The sequence below is a fragment of the Geotrypetes seraphini genome, chromosome 12 (genome assembly GCF_902459505.1).
Source record: "Geotrypetes seraphini chromosome 12, aGeoSer1.1, whole genome shotgun sequence".
In the NCBI taxonomy this organism is placed as follows: Eukaryota; Metazoa; Chordata; class Amphibia; order Gymnophiona; family Dermophiidae; genus Geotrypetes; species Geotrypetes seraphini.
The window spans coordinates 31752877-31772575 of NC_047095.1; the positions used below are offsets into that span (position 1 = coordinate 31752877).

The following is a 19699-nucleotide window of genomic DNA, read 5'->3' on the forward strand; positions in this document are numbered from 1 at the left end:
ATAGAGAAATTATTTTTACAACAGTGAGCCCCATTGATTCAAGGGGAACACCTATTCACAGCAACTCTCAGGAAACCATCTCTTCTCCCCCTGCACCGATACCCGTGGGCAGTAGGTGACTTCCGGGCCTTCTCCAGGGGAGCGGAGCTTGGGACCACTGCTCCGCCCCTCCCCCGAACCAGCAGGGGACTTCTACCTAGATTGCAACAGCGACTCTCGGGAAACCATCTCTTCTCCCCCTGTACCGATACCCGCGGGCAGCAGGTGACTTCGGGGCCTTCTCCAGGGGAGCGGAGTGTGGGACCACTGCTCCGCCCCTCCCCCGAACCAGCAGAGACTTCTACTTAGATTTCAACAGCGCCAACGGCGCGCAGCTGTTCGGCGCGCCGATGAAGGCGCACGACAAAGGCGCGTGCCTTTGTGAAGTGACTGCCAGGAAACCGACAGTCCGCTGCTGTCCGCACAGCCACTGACTGTGAATAGCCTCACCCTCTCAAGTAGCCACTCGAGGACACCAATGACCTGCACCGAACCCCTCCATTCTGAACTTCTCAAGCCTCCTCTCCTCCTCCTGGGCTAGGTGCTTGAGCGTGCCTCGCCCCCAGAAGCGGCCGAGAATCCTTCCAACCACAGCTCCCAGAGCCGACCATCAGTTCCTACCCTCCTGCCTGTTCCCACCAACACCAGCGGCCTGCCAAGACAGTACCCCGGCTGCTGGACGAGGGTCCACTCTGAGTGCCCTTCCATCGATCGTTGGTGCCTACTCCATCCAACACCTCTCCAACCCCTAATCTTAGAGCTCTGTTTGGCCTTCAAACCTCCCAGAGAAACTGAAACCAGTAAGGGGCTGATTGATACCAAATCTGGTAAACCAGAGATAACACTTTGGACTGAACCCATTGTTGGATAGGTAAGTTTCAGATTGGGGGTAATGTGTGCTGTCCTCGTAGCAACACTGATCAGTCTAGCTGCCGAATTCATTAATACCTGTAGTTAATCCCAGAAATAGAGAATTGCAATAATCCAACCTGGGAAAAATCAAGCAATCCCCTGGAACTGGTTTCCAACAGGTTTTGCAAAGTAGCATAAGATAGCTGGAAGCACCTCCAATTCTCGTAATTTTGAAGGAAGTCTCCCAGTCTATAAAGGGTTGAATCATATTGGTGTGGTTTGTGTATCAGTTCATGCATTAAAGGACTACTCCAAACCAAGCTGAACAACCCATCGAACAAACTGATAAGTACTTTGCATTGTTATTCTACTATCTACTCTAGTCAAAATTATCCTAAACCCCATAGCATCTCTCACTGCATGATGGCTCCTATGCACAACTACCTCACATTATTCCTCATGTTCTACTGGGCCTATTACAAAAGCTGGCTAACTGAGGCTCTTCTCACCTCCCAGATTCCAATCCTCATAAGACCTCGCCTTACCAACCCAGACCCCCATAGGCCTATCCAACGCTTCATTTTTTATTGTTCTGAACGGGCCCTTTCCAAATCCCGGTTGTTCCCCCCTCAAGCAAACCAAAGAAACCTCACAGTAAAAAACACCGATCCTTAAGGAAAATCTCCCTCTCTGTTCCCGTTGAAACCCCTCTGTACAAAAAGGTTCAAGGTTTCTACTTAAACATCCGATCTATCAGGAACAAAACTCAGCTGGTTAAAGACTGGCTAGAAGAGACCAACCCCGACTTTGTCCTCCTAACTGAAACGTGGCTGATCTCCGACACGATATCATAATTCATGAGTGTCTTCCACCCGGGTTTAAAATTAAGTCTCTACCCAGAACCAGGGGAAGAGGAGGAGGACTAGCCATCATATTAAAAGAGTCATTCAAGTCCACCATCTTAGCCTCGAAATCCTCAACAGATCTCGAAATTCTTTCTTGCAAACTCCAATCAGACCAACTAGAAGATGGCTTAATTCTCTCTATTCTACATCCCTCCTAAGAAATGGCCCACTGCTAAAGACTACTTCTTAGAATTCCTCCTCACTAACTCAATTACAGGTCCCTACAACCTACTGATTGGGGATCTGAACATTCACCTAGAACAGGTTGAGCAGAGTGGCACAAAAGGTTTTCAGGTTTTTATTTATATTTGATGAATCGCTTATTCCAGTTACTAAGCGATTTACAACTTCATAAAACAGGTTTACATAAGTAATCACAATAACTTAAAACTAACACTATTGAGACATACACGAAACGAGAAGGATAGAAGGATAAAGTTACATCATCACAGCTTAAGAAAAGAAACACAACAAAGAATGAAACAATAGACTTACTATCCCTCATCACCTCTCTAGACTTTTTCATACCGACCCCTGAAATAACCCATCATAAAGGTCACCAATTAGATCTAGTAACCTTCTCCTTCAAAGAACAAGTCCACCCCAAGATTCTTTGGGAACTAGCCACCTGGATAGATTCCCTATGGTCAGACCACAGATTATGCAATTTCCATCTCAACTGGCAAGCAAGACTGGCAAGCAAGAATCAGGATTTCCAATGATTCTTTAAGTCTACCTGTTTCTCTTGCTGCATCAGAAGTTCAATTCCAAGGTATCCATTTCCAGGCTGCTCCTGACTAAAGGAAAAAAAAAAAAAACAACCCCAGAGTAATTTTATGTTATGTTTCTTTGTTTATACTCCAAATTTGGTGCATAGGAATGAAATCTGAAAACATTCTACCTACTTTTCCTAAACACAGTTCAACCCAAAATGGTTTAAAATCAGAATAAATAGTACTACATAAAAATTACAACATAGGAAACATCACACCTTCTGGAGAAAGTGCGGGTGAGCGGGTGGGGTGCCCAGAGGTGAGGAGATACTAAGAGGAAGTTATTGAGAAGCAGATCCCCAGAAACCCTAAATAGCTTTTATTGCGTCAGTATGAGAGAGGTATTGGGAAGAAGAAAGGTGAATTTCTGAAATATTACTTGATGTCCATTAGAGGAGAAATGGGGGGCTTTGTGACAGGCTGGATAGCTTGAACAAATTGACAGTTTTTAAGAAGGGGCACGCAAAGGAAGTTAATATTAAAGTACTGGGCATGGTGGAAGCAGGAGAGGGAAGAATGAGATGGGGCTGTAAGGAGAGGGGAAGGAGTGGGAGGTTATGGGAGGGAGTTAGGAAAAATATGGTTTAAACATGATTATAATGTATAAGAGAAAAGGTCTTGTTATGGTTGGTGCTAATGTTTATGCTGGAAAATTAGGGACAAAGAAAATCCCTGCATATAATGTTTACAGTGCTGCATACATCTAGTAGTGCTATAGAAATGATTAGTAGTATTAGTAGTAGCAGTAATTTTTTTTAAATTTAAACCTACAGTAATCATTGATAGTTGGGAGCATTGCTTGGGGCTACTCTAATCTCACTAAGGCAAAGGACAGCAACATCTGTATCCCCAAATAATGAAGATAAAAGCCCAGCCCCCCCCAATCACTCCTGAGGAAGCTCCTTAAGGAGAATGGGATTTCTGAAACTGTGGGGTAGGCGAAGGGCTGGATCAATCAGTGGATGAGGTGAAGTTGTAACCCTGAGCACCAGAGATACAGGGTGCTTACATCCCTGACCACTGAACTCACTGCCAATGCTTCATGTGGTCCAAAGCTTTCTTCCACCTCCTCTCTCGGTAGAATATTTCTCTTCAGCCCCTAGTTCAGTATTGCTCCCTCTCTCCTCCTTCCCCCACAGCCCTCTAAACATTACCTTGCTTGCCAATAGCAACAGCGTGCCGAGCAGGCTGCTTTCGGCCAGCCCTGGGTCTTCCCTCTGCTATGTCCCACCTCCAATTTCCTGACAGTGTGACGCAGAGGAAGTTTAATTTAGTTTAATTTATTTGATATAGTTCAAATTGAAAAATGAAAATTTTAAATCTAATCAATTTACAATAAAAAAATAAAGGGGGGGGGAAATAACAATAAATAATAAACATATACAACATAAAACAAACTGAAACCTATGGGTAGAATATGAGGGTTGGTTACAATAATTCAAGGAATCCTGGGAGGACAGTAAAAATATAGGGAGAAAGGAGAGGGAGCAATGCCAGACTAGGGGCTGAAGAGAGAATTACGGGGAGGTTCTGTATAGGACATCAGTCTCAGCAACCGCCTAAGAAGCAGTTGAGAATCGCACACCAGCATCATATACAGAATCACTTCTGCCCTAATAGACAGAAGCCTAACCTCATCTAACCACTAACTGGCACCCATGACTCAACCCTTGCGTCATAGTTGGAGAAACTTTTCGTCTGCAGCGATGTATGCCCTTTTTTCCTGATGCAGCAGCTTTTGGCGAAGCAAGGCTCTTGTTGAAGAAGGGTGATCTTGGATGTTGATCTTGGACTTATATTATAATCACTATTTTGTGGACTACTGCAGCTTCCCTTTGATGATAAGGTGTGAAGTTTACTTGCTTCCTGCAACTGCAACGTGCTCACAAAACAAACAGTGGAAATTAGTGTGTTAAAAGCTAAGTACAATTTTTGATTTCTACAACTAAGTCCAATTCACTGCTGTTTGTACTGAATGCCGTAAGTTGTTGTCTCTGCCTTCAGGTTAGGAGCACAGGTTTTTCTCAAATTTGATGTTGAGTTTTTTATTGTGCCCCCCTGAATGCAAGAGGAGCCAATGATTATCAGACTTTAAGCCTGTTTGGCTGTATACAATCTGGCTTGGACTTGATGTCCTGCTGGAAGGTCTGAGGCTCGTTTGATTAATAAATGTGAGAGTCCAGTTTTTCAGTACAACACGGGAGAATTTGAATGTTTGCCAAGTGAGTGCATACTTAAAGGGAATCCCCCTGTCACGATCAGCTGAGCAGCTGCGACAGGGAACCTTAACTACTCTCTATGTGAAAAAATATTTTCTCCTATTGGTTTTAAAAGTATTACTCTGTAACTTTACATTATATTATGGGATGACCATGGGTGGATGAGAAGTTGGGGAATTTAATATAGTTTGTATTCACATAGCAAAGGAATTATGGGGTTTTGTTGTTTAAGTTATTAAATGTTATTGGAGGGACTGGGGATTTAATTTGGGCTTACTGTCTATTTGGTCAGCAGATGAATTATAATGTATTGGATTCTGTAGCAATTAGATATGCTGTGATAGTTTGTATTGTGATGTGTTATATCAGTTTATATTATGACATATGCTTTGATGTTCCCTACCTTAAACTCTTCCAGGTGTAAATGAGTTATAACGACTGATTAAACTAAATTCAAATTAAATATAAACATAAACAAAAGGTTACCATGAATATCAGTTACCATTACCTGTCCTTTTTGCAGGATGAGTATTCCAGATCTCTGTCCTCCAGTGATTCGGGAATTCCAGAATCCCCAGTAGAATTTCTTCCACTGGGGGTTTTGGCATCTTTTAGATTGCTACTCTCGGTTGTACTTCTGCTCACCACAGCTGGAACCTCTTCTGGGTAACCACAGCAAAATTCATGATTCAGAATACAAGTAGTATAACAAATGGTTAATCAAAAAGCAGAATCCACATTATTCCATGATAGAAATGTATGTTGAAATCTAGGCCACAAATCTTTCCAAGCTGCTTCCCAGGACCAATGGTGTATATATTTGGGAGATGAAGGGTGGGAAGGTATATGGAGCTGCTGTAAATATCCTGCCCCCCACTGTGACACCTGAAGTCTAAATTTTCAGTGTTGTACACTTAGGGTGTATGAAAAAAGAGGACACCTGCTCCCACTCCATTCTACTTCTAGCTCTGCCCCGTTCCGCCCCCCCCCCACCTCACACAAACCCACCCAAGCTTGGGCTGCATGTGCATATGCATGTATGTCAGCATGATGATATCACACGCATCACATCGACTTCCCCGCCCTCTAGATACAGCCCTGAGGTCGGGGCCTTCCAAAACCTAGACAAACTGTCGAGTTTTAGAAATCCTTCCAGGCACCCGGACAGTCCTCTAACAAGAGGACATGTCCATGTTTTCCTAGATGTGCACTAGATCTGGGTCTGGATAATGAAACAGATCTACCATGTTTCCCCGAAAATAAGACCTACCCCAAAAATAAGTCCTAGCCTGATTTTTGGGGTAGGTTTTAATATAAGCCCTACCCCCAACAATAAGATCTAGTTGCCGGCAGCAACGCTTCTCCCTGTCCCCCCTCCCCCGTGTCTCCCTGTCCCACCCCTCCCCCCTGCTGACCCTTCCATCTCTCTCGAACCATGACTGCGAGACTGAAACACCTGGTAACAAACGGCAGCAATGGCAGCACAGGCTGCATCAAGGCCTTCACATGCCTGGCGTTCCGTGTGCTACATTGTTGATGACATCATCAGTGATGCGGCAGAGGAACGCCCGGGTGGGAGAAGGCTGTGCTGCAGCCTGTGATGCCGATGCTGCCTTTTGTTACCAGGTATTTCGGTCTCGCGGTCGAGGTTCGGATGGGAGGGAGAGATGAAAGGGTCAGTGGGGGTGGGGGGAGCAGCAGGGGATGGGAGGGATAGAAAGATGCTGCACGGGGGGATGGGAGGAAGGGAGGGATAGAAACTGAAAGGGTTCTGCTGCACAAGGGATAGGAGGGATAGAAGCTGCAAGGGTTTTGCTGCACAAGGGGAGGGAGGGATAGAAGCTGCAAGGGTTCTGCTGCACAGGGGGATGGTAGGGAGGGAGAGATATAAAGATATTGCACAAGGGGATGGGTGAGAGGAGAGGAAAGATGCTGCACATGTGGGGGATTGAAAGAAAAGAGGAAGAATTGGGGTAAAGGAGAGGAAGGGAGAGATGATCATTGTACATGGAAAAAAAAATAAGACCTACCCCGAAAATAAGACCTAGTGCCTTTTTTGAGCCCAAAACTAATACGAGTGTCTTATTTTTGGGAAAACACAGTAGTTGCATTCGCTTCTAATTTAAAAGAAAGTTATACTAGGTAGCTATAGTACAAACCTCCCCCTTCTCCCTTCTCTTTTATAATGCTAAGAAACTAACAGCTCCTTTTTCCTGCTGGGCAAATCAGGGAAGCATGGAGCTGGAGGTGGTAGGAGGCACACCAGGAGCCTGTATCCAGTAGAAGCTTCACATACAAGCAGGCAGAAACTTTCTTATCTCTCTATGTACAACTTCCAGTAAAGGAGGATTGATGTGGAGGAGTAGCCTAGTGGTTAATGCAGCAGCCTAAGAACTAGAGAATGACACAGGGACAAATTTATCCCTGTCCCCGCAGGAACTCAATTTCCCCATCCTGTCCCAGTGAGTTTTGTCACTGTCCCTGTCCCATTCCTGTAAGCTCTGCCTAAACCGCACAAGCCTCGAACACACATGATCTTAAAGTGTTTGAGTCTTGTGCAGATGAGGACGGAGCTTGTAGGAATGGGGCAGGGACAGGAAAAGAACTGAACAGGACAGGAAAATGAGTTCTCGCGGGAACGGGGAAAATTTTGTCTCCGTGTCATTCTCTACTAAGATCCAAGGGAATTGGGTTTGATTCCCAGTGCAGTTCCTTGTGACTCTAAGTAAGTCACTTAACCCTGCATTGCCACAGGAACAAAATAAGAACCTGTAGATATTACACCGCTTTGATTGCAACCATAGAGAGGCGGTATATAAAATCCCATTCCTTTTCCTCTATATGGGGTGAACAACTTATTTTTACTGCCAAAAAGACAGTACTATAGACCTGTGAGTGAGAATTTCTATACAATCAATTTTAAAGTTAGCTCTTCTGAAACATTACCTAAAGGTTACAATTAAAAAGTCAGTGCTATGGGAGAAAGTCGCTCTTGATTTTCTCCGACTGGTGTTCCATTTTATACTATGCATTAGAATAAGAAAGGAAAATAGCCTGTCTTCAGAGAATTTAGATATCATAGATTAGAACCAAAAATTAAAACAACCTGGACCATAACATTTTTTTCTCATAGGGATCTCTCGGAGAAAGAGATAATGGTTACTATGGATGGGCAGACTAGATGGACCATTTGGCCTTTATCTGCTGTCATCATTCTATGTTTCTATTATAAAAAGGTGCTCAAAAAAGGAGTCAAAATAAACAGTACTTTTTTTCCTGAATGCACATTGAGTTTCCTGGGCCTCCTTGGTCTGGTCCCGTCCTGGATTCTTCTTCTGTGGACTAAGAGTTTTCTGGGCCTCCTTGGACTGGTCCTGTTCTGAATTGTTCGAGAGTGGATTAGGCATTTTCTGGGCATCTTTAATCTGGTATTGTCCCAGATTCTCTCTTTGCAGACTGCGAGTTTTCTGGACTTCTTTAATATGGTCAAATCCACAATTTTGTCTTCCATTCAGAATTCCAACAATCTCTTTCTCTTCTTCCTCGTCTTGTCCGAAAGGAATTTTTTTGCGACTTGGAGTAAGCACAGTATTTCTTCCAGATTCCTGTCTTGGAGGATTCAGACTTCCTGGTCTGACAGATGTGTAGAATCTAGCATATTCTGAATTATAACGCTGTGTCTCTGCAGTGAGAGAAGATGCATAAATACTCCCCTCATGCTCCACTCCGAGTAGCAAATATATTTCTGGTTGCAGAGCCTAAAACAAAAGAAAGCTGATTAAAATTTACATTTGTTTTTTACAAACCTGTTCAAATTCTGTAAATTTGATATTAGGCAAAAATAAATAAATAGTGCACTTTCTACATCACAATACATACATATGGTGGAGCAAATGACTTGAGTTTCAGTTCTTGTTCTTGCTGTGCCTTCACCTAGGAGCATAAAAATTGCAATGAGCACATCACACAATTTGTAACATATTTTATGTTCCTTAATGTACTCAGAGATGGCATTTACTGTATCTATGATTACAACAGCAGGGGCTAGTGGGGAAAGAGTGGAAATCTGTAACACCTTCCATCATCTTTTCATGATGTGTCCCACAGGACTCACTCCTGCCCCAGGACATTTCCAGCCTGTTTGTTCCAGAAGAAATGGTGTGATTCTTCTTTCCAAAGGGTGACATTTTCTAGACATGCATCATTTTTTTTTTCCAAATTCTTTATTCATTTTTTAAAAACTTACAATAAGTGTATCAGCATATATAACATTTTAAACTTAGATACAACACTTAATATTTTGTTAAAATCCATATCAAAATGTATCCCCTCTTCCCCCTAATCAGTAACATCTGCATATTTATTAAACACTTTCAATAAGTGACAATAGAGTAAATTAAACATTTTACGCCTTAGACATCACTTAAAAATTTTACAAGATTCATAGAAATCAATACCTTCCCCCCACCCAACCTAATCCTTATCATTAAAGTAACTATAAATTTCAGTTTCAGATATATACTATACATATGTTAAACATAAGTTACAACTATATAACCATTCAGACTTATTATCAATCCTCAAAAATACCCCCTTCACCCCAATTACCATCCTTAAAATAAATGATTAAAAACCTTATATTCCTCCCGCCCTCCACCCTCCCTGGATGTGCATTTTATCTAAGAAAAAAAATCATAACTACAATAATTCTACAAAAGACGTCAATGGGCACCAAATTAATTTAAAGTTTTTAATATTCCCTAACAGATCAGCACTCATTTTCTCATATTTATAGATTAGACATAAACCTGCCCACCAGAATGTAAAGTTGAGATGATCCCAGTTTTTCCAGTTCCGTGTAATCAATTGTATAGCTGTACTTGTCATAATTAAAAAGAAACGTCTTTTATATTTATCTAGGGGATCTTTGATGTGCAAAATTGTACCACAAATTATTACTTCATAAGTTAAAGGAATCTCAGATTCTAAAATATTATTAATATGTCCCCAAATTGATCTCCAAAAAATCAATATCTTAGGGCAATAAAACAGTAAATGATCTAATGTTCCTATGTCTAGATAACAGTGCCAGCACCTATTACATCTAGAATTATCTAACTTATTTAGTCTAACTGGGGTCCAAAAAGAACGATGTAACAAAAAAAACCAAGTTTGTTTCATAGATGCAAGACATGCATCATTTGAAGCTGGCATTAAGAATAGTACCATTGATGTCCTCCTGTGTCACCATGGAGAGAAAGATCAATAGAAAAATTAGTTCTTAACTGATAATTTTCTTTCCACTAATCCTACAGATCAATCCAGAGACTTGTGGGCTATACCCATCTACCAGCAAGTAGAGCTACATCAGAGCTCTGCCACATAAGCTGCTTCCAGACAGTATCTCCTAGATTTTATTGAGGCCATCAAAATTTGGGCACAGATCCCAGATCTGCATGCACACTAATTAGTTAATGAGCCCTTAATCAATAATTCATGTTAATTGGTCCAATCATTGAAAAATTCCCCAAACAAATGGCCCCCTTGTACAAAGCTGCGGTAGCAATTCTCCCGTGGCAAATGCATCAAAACCCATAGGAATTAAATGGGCTTCAGTGCATCTACTGTGGAAGAATCACTACTACGGCTTTGTAAAAGGGGCCCTAAGACATTAACAGCTACTTTTTAGAAAGGATGTAGAAACTGGAATTGAGAAGGAAGACAAAAAAGAGCAGAGAAGATCAGACGTCAAGCTTGAAAAATCACATTGATTAATGCAACCACGCAAGAAAAACGGACTCGACACAGACTGTGTTTCAGCTAAAAAGTCTGCATCAGGAGTCCTCAGAAACAATCCACTTGATAAATAGTCAAAGCCTAGTACAAAGAGCTGTGTAGCATCCAAGCAGCTCAACCGTAGTGCTGCACAAGCTCTTCTTTGTACTAGGTTTTGACCATTTATCAAGTGGATTCTTTCTGAGGACTCCTGGTGCAAGCCTTTTCGTTGAAACACGGTCTATATTGAGTCTGTTTTTCATGCATGGTTGTCATTAAAGTGACTTTTCAAACTTGTCGGTCTGGTCTTCTCTACTCCTTTATGTGTTCCTTCATGATTTGGTGCAGAGTTTGCTGCTTCCCTTTCCTTGGTTGAAGTTGGAATTGAGATAACCAGGTCAGAACTTCTCAAGTTTCATTACTTTTTTAGAACAGAATCTGCTGACAAAGAGGCTTCTAAAATACAGGAGAAATGGACTTTTATGCATCGTGTATGGCAAAAGCATATATTTTAGTAAAGAAAAATGGAGAAAATCTCAACGGGTTGAAAACCAGCACATAAAATGGGCATGTTCTGGCACATATACAAATAGCAACATAAATGTGTTTGTGCCAGCACACATATATTTATCTCGTATAAACTGTCTTGGAGACCATATCCCTTGCCAGCTTGTTCTTTTTATTTTTTTTTTGGGGGGGGGGACAAAAAACACTGGGGTTTAAGAGGGCAACCTCACCTAATCCCTCCAGTTTCAAGTTTTTTTTTTATTTTTGATATACCGTTTATCATACAGGTATCTAAAAGGTTAACTATAAAATATAAAAAGTAAAATCGTGTCTAAGCTAAAATGAGGGGAGCATTTACGCACTGATGTACATGAATATGAGAGGGAAAATGGGGAGAGGAGTGCTCAGTTGGGAGCTCAGATTGTGAGTTTGATTCCCACTGCTGCTCCTTGTGTTAGATGTTATAACCATTAGACCACTCCTCCGCTCTAGAAATTTCTTTGTAAAGGAGAATTTCATGGGGAAATATTGTTATGATCCCATAGTTATGGGATCAGAAGAACTATTTTAAGATGCAGAAAATGGATCTTATTGAAGGCTTAGTGAATAGTGCCCCTGGCTCTTAGCATCCAAAGCTGCAATGCAGAGGGCTTATCTTACACATGTGAACAGACTGTGTAATGAATTCAAGCTCCCAGAGTGCTTGGCTGCTCCCAGGAGGCTTTGCTGCAGCTAGGGTTACCAGATGTCCAGATTTCCCCGGATATGTCTTCCTTTTGAGGACATGTCTGAGGACCTGGATGGCTTTTCAAAAACCCGGCACTTTGTCCGGGTTTTGAAAAGCTTCTGGCAACATGCGAATTTGGGATGGCATTCACGCATGCGTGGATGCAACGTGGTGACATCATGTGCATGCGCATGATGTCATCATGTCACACCAGCGCATGCGCAAATGCCATCCGACGTCGCTCGTTTCTCATGCAGGTCGAGGAGGGCAGGATGTGGGGTAGGCCTGGGGGCAGAATGGGGTGTGACCAGCCAGAACAGGGTGGGCCTGGGGGCAGGGCCATGGGTCCGGATTTTCTGTTTGGAAAATCTGGTAACCCTAGCTGCAGCCTGTAACTATAGCACACCCTTCTTTCTGATTCTGTGTGAGTACAGAGAGCACGCGGTGGAGCAGGACTATGCCAGCTTCTAATTAATCTGGTGTTGTTAAGTTTAATGTATCGCCAACTTCTCTGAGTAGTGAAAATATACTCCCAGTTCCCCAGCCCTTGGGATATTCTTGATTCAGAAGAGAGCACAAAAATCTAAAGAACTGTGAGTCCATTTACTTCTTTTTTTTCAGTTCAAAAGCTTTATTGGGTTTATTAAGAAAACAACTTCTTTATTTTAAGTTAAAATAAAGCAAGCTTGTTTGAGGAACTGCTGAATCCAGTCCGATGATACACTTCCCCCTCCCCATTCGCGGTTCCTGCACTCGCGGTTTCATATAATCGCGATTTTTTTCTGGGGAGGGGGAAAATAAAAAAACCAGTCTTCATGTGAAAAATATCCATCTTTTTTTCCCTCCCAGCCGCCTTTCCGGCCTTACCTGGTGGTCTAGTGGGTTTTCGGGGCAGGAGCGATCTTCCTATGCTCCTGCCCCGTGCAGATCGCCATGAGGAAATGGCTGCTGGGAGTTCCCATAGTCTCTTGAGACTACGTCGGGAACTCCCTACAGCCATTTCCTGATGGCGATCTGCACGGGGCAGGAGTGTAGGAAGATCGCTCCTGCCCCGAAAGCCCTCTAGACCACCAGGTAAGGCCGGGAAGGCGGCAGAGAGGTGGGGGTGGGTCAGAGCCGGATAATCATGGTTTTTCGGCATTCACGGTCCGGCTCTGCCCGTATCCCCCGCGAATGACGAGGGAGAAGTGTATTATTAAGCTGCTAATTCAATGAGTTAACTGTCTGGAATCCTCTTGATAGCCTAGCTCTGTTCTGCAGCCAGTGATGAGGGAGGCTGGGGGAGGGGGTTCTGTGGACGCAGAGTTTGTTTGGCTTTTATAACCCATGGGGAAGCATATGTGTATTGGGGGATTGTGGCTCAATGGAGACTGAAGAGTGCAACCTCAAACCTTCCCCACTGCCCTCAGCCTGGATTGTAGGTGCTGAAACCTCTGTAGTTATTTGTTGGGGGTGGGATAGGGCAGGATATGTGGGACAGAGGAACAGTAGGTGCCTGGGGGGGGGCCTCAAAGGGTTGGCAGCCCTATCCATTTATGTATTCTAGTTATCCTTAAAACCCAGCCTTCCGATGGCTTTACAGGCAGGGGCCAAAAATAAAAAAGTCACAATAGCTATTGTGTTTCAGGAAACACGAACCACTTTATCAAACCATAGAAACATGATGGCAGAAAAAGGCCAAATGGACCATCCAGTCTGCCCATCCCATCTTCCTTTATTGGGGTGGGTGTGGGATGATTCCAAACTAAAAAGAAAGACAGTTATCCTAAAAGGCCTTTTGTCATTTTGAAAATCAGACCCTGAAGCAACAACCTGCAGCTCTTTGTGAAAGGGCAGCACTAAAAAGCCTGAGCAAATATTTACTCATGAAGCAACATGCACAGATAGTTGCCAGGATCATTTATCAAGCACAGGTAATAAGAGAAAGGAACATGCATTCAGCTTATCACTCCTCTCAGAACAAAATAATTATATACATAGGGATAAAACATACTCATTTGTCTATCAAAGACATTTTCCATTTATATTGTCACAGTGTCACCCCTGGGCTGGTAAAGGAAACCCTGCAGTGCACATGAAACGGGGATGGAGACACGGACTGGACTGTAGGAGATGCAATACCTGTCCCCAGAGTTAGGTTCAGAGCACTGCAGTACCAGCAGAATCCTTTACCCACCAGTTCTAAAACTGATAAGTCAGTCAAAACCTGTTCTAATCTCCCTAAAAGGCTAACAGGGAAAGAGCAGGGACTACCAGTCCCAGAATGCCCCAGGGTTGGAGCAAGACAAACCAGGGCTGGAGTCAGTAGACTAATTAGCCCAAGTGTCTTCCCTAAGCATCAGACAAAAGGGAAAAGGCAGGCACTACCAGTCCCAGCATGTCCCAGGGTTGGAACAAGGCAAACCAGGGCTGGAATGGGTAGCTCAATCAGCTCAGATGCAAACAGTTGCAATCAACCCCAAAACAACCCTTAGAGTGAATAGCCTGAGCCAGGGGAGCTCAGGTGATGAGAACACTTATAAAACTGTAATAAATGCTGAACTTTGTAAACAATAAAGCACATTTTCTTTTTCCACTTTAAACACCTGTGTGTTGGCTGCATTTATTCCTCTCCACCTACTCCAGGCCTCGCCTTACTGCTCAGCCGAGGCCCGTGTGCTCCAGGTGAGGCCCAAGCTAAGGCCACGCCCGGTCACAATATTCACTGATTCTGATTCAAATCCCTGCAAGACATGGCACTGGGCTACATGATGGCCAAGCTTCCTCTGTATGTACCAAACAGGTCCCTCCACTCCCAGGATGAAATACACTAGAGAATGACACGGGGAAAAAATCTGTCCCCGTCACTGCACCATCCCTGGCCCACTATCCTCTGCACCGCCCCGCAACCGCCGTTCCCTTCACCGCCCTGTCACCGTCACCGCCATCTCTTTCACCGCCCCGTCACCGCCACTGCCATCCCATTCACCGCCCCGTCACCGTCCCTGCAGCATCCATATAAGCCTTAGTACTGCAATATTTAGCTTATTCCTTTCTTATAAATCAAAGTTCTGGCTGCTGAACTAGAGAAAGAGATGTTCAGCTGGCAGGGCTTTGTTTATAAATTTTTATCAACACAACTAATATACTACTTTATCCTAAAGCAAAAAATAAATAAATAAATATAATTTTTTTTCTACCTTTGTTGTCTGGTTTCTGCTTTCCACATCTTCTCATTCAATTCCTTCCATCCACTGTGTCTTCTCTCTGCGTCTTCCATTTTCTGTTACTGTGCTTCTCCCTACACCCCCCCCCCCCCAATTGGTCTAGCACCCATCTTCTTCTCTCCGCTCCCCCATAGTCTGGCATCTGTCTTCTTCCCTTCCAGCGTCTTCTCCCCACTCTGCCTTCCACATTTCCCTTCAGGATCTGTTCCTCTCTACTCTCTTTCAATGCCTGTTCTATTCCTTTCCACCACCGCCCTTCCCTCCTTCCTTTACCATCTGTTCCTTTCTACCACCCTTCTTTCATATCTGCTGTAATACCTCAATTAAATACAACTTAATTAAAAAGTGATGTGGTCTGCATGTCAGTGTGGAAGGCCACACTTCCCTGCTGCACCCTTCCCCCCCTCAGGTGACTGTGTTGTTCAGTTGCAAATCTCTCCCCAGAGATGCAGTCACAATCACACTCTGGCTGTCTAGAGCAGCATCAGATCAGGGAACAGCGTGTGTAGTACTAATATATCACCAGTAGGGGTAGCACTTCTGGGCTTTTTGCTTTTGGAGTTCAGGTTGCCTTTAACTATAAAGAATTTGTAGAACATATTTTGTTTGTGCAAAACAATCAATTGAGACTTAAATATTTGGTGATCAGATTGCTGTAATAAAGCCATGTTTAGGATCCTTCTGCTGATGTTGCTACTGTGATACACCTGTTTCACGATACTTCAGTGTGATAAATGGTGAACACAATGCCTCTACTTGTACTTTTGGGTAGCATAAATCTGTCTTTTAAAGCTATCGTGTCAGTGGATTGCTCAGATCTTCTACTTAGGTTTTGTTCTTAGGTGAGGCATCAAGGATCGTGCGGTCCCCGCAGCCCCCACCCACCCGCCCGCTCGATCATTTAACCAGCTTCCTCTTTCCACCTCACCTTAGTTTGCAGGCTTTCTTTTTCGGCGACCCGCACGTTTTCAAAGAGCCGTGCATGCGCGGCTGCTCAAATTTAGTTCAATCTTCTGCAACATCATGTTTCCGGTTGCGTCAGAGCAGAAGATTGAATACTGAGCAGCCGTGTGTGCGGGTCACCGAAAAAGAAAGCCTGCAAACTAAGGTGAGGTGGAGAGAGGAAGCTGGTTAAACGATCAATCGGGCGGGCGGGGGCTGCGGGGACCGCGCGATCCTTGATGCCTGACTGCGGAGACAAGACCATTCACCGCTCCACGGGGCGGTGAATGGCCTTGTCCCCGTCCCCACAGTGACTGCTATTTTTCATTCCCCGTTTTGGCGGATTACCCGCGGCTAAACGCGGCTAGTCGCGGGTAACCGCCACCGTGTCATTCTCTAAAATACACCTCAAAACGCTCCCTGGTCATGCCCTTCAACTGCAAAACACCAAACAACGTTTCTACTCCTACTTCATACCAATCCACTGGAATCAACAGTCCCCATAGATAAGATCCCTTGAAGGACTCCTCAACTTTAGGAAAGCAATAAAAACATACCTCTTCACCTAATTCCCCTGTCCATGACCGAAGGATCACAAAGAAATGTATATTGGTACTAGAGATCCCGGTATGTGTCATGTTAGGATAAAAAGTTGTATTGAAACAACTTGCATTGTAAGGAATAACTATGGCAAATTGTAACCTGTATATTCTGGGGCTCATAATCAAAATTGAAATACGTCTAAAAACCTGCCCAAGTCGGCACTTGGACAATCTAAAAGACAGGTCATCCAAGTGCTGATAATCAAAATGGCTTTTTAGAAGTATCCAGGGACTTTTTAGGCCCCTGAATACCGATGTGCCGCATTTTTGGAGAAGTGGTTAGGGCGGGATGTGGGCCGACCTAGACTTATTCGTCCTGCAGGGATAATTGAAGGTTTGACGAGACTGCCTAGAAGGAACTTATATGTTGTGACTTAGACAATGGAAAGACATGTATAAGTGCCCAAAAGGTATCCAAAGTGACCGGATAACCACTGCAGGGACAAAGTAAAGACCTCCCCACAAATACACACACACACACACACCCTGTGTTCACTGACCCTGTCACACCCCTACAAAGCTCAGAATAAAAACATACATACCTGCTTCTGGAGGATCAGCACCTGGTATAGGAAAGCCTAGTAGAGCTGCACACAGGTGGCTTAAGTAGTCTAGTGGATGGGTTAGTGAACCATAGAGAGGAGGACCCAGGCCCGTAAGCTACTCTAACCACTACATCAATGGTGGAACATGTGAACTCCCCAAAACCCTCCCAAACCCTACTCTACTGCCATATAAGTGGCACCTGCAGCCATAAGGGATATTGGGGTTGTAAACAAGTGAAGAAAAGAGGTGATTGAGAGGGGACATGATCGAAACATTCAAGATAATGAAGGGAATAGACTTAGTAGATAAAGACAGGTTGTTCATTCTCTCCAAGATAGAGAGAACAAGAGGGCACTCTTTAAAGTTAAAAAGGGATATATTCTGTACAAACATAAGGAAGTTCACCCAGAGAGTGGTGGAAAGCTGGAACGCTCTTCCTGAGGCTGTTATAGGAGAAAACACCCTCCAGGGATTCAAGACAAAGTTAGACAAGTTCCTGCTAAACTGGAACGTACACAGGTAGGGCTAGTCTTAGTTAGGGAACTGGTCTTTGATCTAGGGGCCACCGCATGAGCGGACTGCAGGGCACAATGGACCACTGGTCTGACCCAGCAGTGGCAATTCTTATGTTCTTATTTGTATAGTGGGTTTGGGGGGGATCACCACGACCTATAAGGGAGCTGAGGGGAGATGTTTATGTGGCTCCCTTTATATGAAGTTCACAGCAGTGTCCTGTAAGGTGCCCCACTTCTCTATTGTCATATCTGGGTGGCCAGTCCATCATAATGCTGGCCCCTACCACGTCCAAAAGGTCTTGTTCTGGGCATTTGGGACTTGGATGAAATTTTGGTCGAGAATGTGGTATAAAACTCCTGATAACCTACAAAAATATAGGGAAACAGTTTCAATATATAAAACCAAAATTAATCTGACAAAAAAATCTTACTTCTCTAAAAAAATTGAAAAAGCAAAAAATTCCTCCGTTCTTTATAACATTTTAAAATCTATGGACCCCACAAATAAAATAAAAACCTCTTTGCACAAATCTTCTCTAAAAGCCCAAGAATTAGCTGATGCCTTCACCTACAAGATAAACAATATACGCAATTCTTTTACTCAAAACACATCCAAAAATACTATTATTTCTGATCAACCAAACCACATACCAACAGCAAAATGTTCAAACTTTAAAATTCCAGTACTAAAAGAGATTGAATCTCTGTTCTCCCAAGTGAATATAAAAAGTTCTCGATCAGAATTAATTCCACCATTCTTTTTGAAAAAATTCTATTCACATTTTGGTCCTTTTATACTGTCTATCATCCAAAACAGTTTAATTACGTCTACAGTTCCACCTCAATGGAAGTATACATCGATTACTCCTATTATTAAAAATCACAAAATCAACATCAATGAGTTATCTAACTACCATCCGATAGCTAACATACCATTTCTTGCCAAACTTACAGAAAAACTAGTATTCAACCAACTTTCGGACTTCTTCGAAAAAACAAACGCGTTACATCCACATCAAACTGGTTTTAGAAAGTTTCATAACACAGAATACTCTCTAATAGGGTTAACATCTAATATTCAATACTACTTAGACCATCATAGATCTGTGATCCTATTTTCTTTAGACATTTCGGCCGCCTTTGACACAATTGACCACGACCTACTTCTAAATAGACTTGAAGAAAAAGGAATAACCGGGAATGTCCTAAAATGGTTTAAATCCTATTTCAACAACCGAACTTCTTCCGTCAGATTTAATAACGAAGATTCTTCTACCTTTACCTCAACATTTGGAATCCCACAAGGATCCATTCTGTCTCCCCTACTATTTAACATTTTTTTATCACCACTACTTGAAATTTGTCAAGCAACAGGTTTTATCCCATTTTCATACGCGGACGATATTCAATTGATTCATCCTGTAGATCCTGAAAGCGACACTGACATCTTCTCTATTAATCAAAAATTAGAACTAATACATAACTGGTTGAACTCAAACAAACTAGCTCTGAATATTAAGAAGACCAAATCCATCCTATTTAAATGGAAAAAAGATATTTCACTTATAAAACCGTTTCTTATTAATAATATACCTATCAGCACGGAACCCATAGTTAAAATTCTCGGAGTACTATTTGATAATAATTTATCCTATCACGAACACATCTCTTCCATCGTTAAACAATGTTTCTTCAAACTTCGACAGATAAGATCTATTTCCAAATTTCTCTATCCTTCCTCTTTAAAGATCTTAATCCATTCATTTATCATAGCCAAAATCGACTACTGTAATGCCCTATTCTTAAATATCAGCCAAAAAGAAAAAAGAAGACTGCAAATCATTCAGAACACGGCCATAAAATTAATCTATAATGCAAAAAAATTCGATCACGTCTCCCCATTATTAATAGACGCGCATTGGTTACCAGTTAACCATAGGATCCTCTACAAACTGATGTTCTTAATCTTTAAGTCCCTCTCATTTAGCGAACCACAATTTATTTTAAAATCACTTATCCCATACAAACCCCAAAGATCTTTGCGCTCATCTAATCAAAATTTATTAACTGTGCCATCTTTAAAAATCATTG

At 42.7% G+C, this 19699-nt stretch overlaps 1 protein-coding gene across 2 annotated transcripts in view; it reads right to left on the bottom strand.

Annotated features, from left to right (window-relative positions):
- The window catches only part of SPATA1 (spermatogenesis associated 1), a 79107-nt gene that overhangs the window by 28833 nt on the left and 30575 nt on the right, over positions 1 to 19699 (bottom strand). Inside the window, exons 4-7 of one of the 2 annotated variants that reach the window (XM_033916695.1) lie at positions 8668 to 8721; positions 8057 to 8546; positions 5297 to 5447; positions 2533 to 2593 (exon numbers count right to left, since the gene is read on the bottom strand). In XM_033916695.1, coding sequence (XP_033772586.1) covers positions 2533 to 2593; positions 5297 to 5447; positions 8057 to 8546; positions 8668 to 8721 — 756 coding nt within the window. Of the gene's footprint in view, positions 1 to 2532; positions 2594 to 5296; positions 5451 to 8056; positions 8547 to 8667; positions 8722 to 19699 lie in introns of both variants that reach the window. The other variant, XM_033916694.1, reaches the window with a different exon arrangement.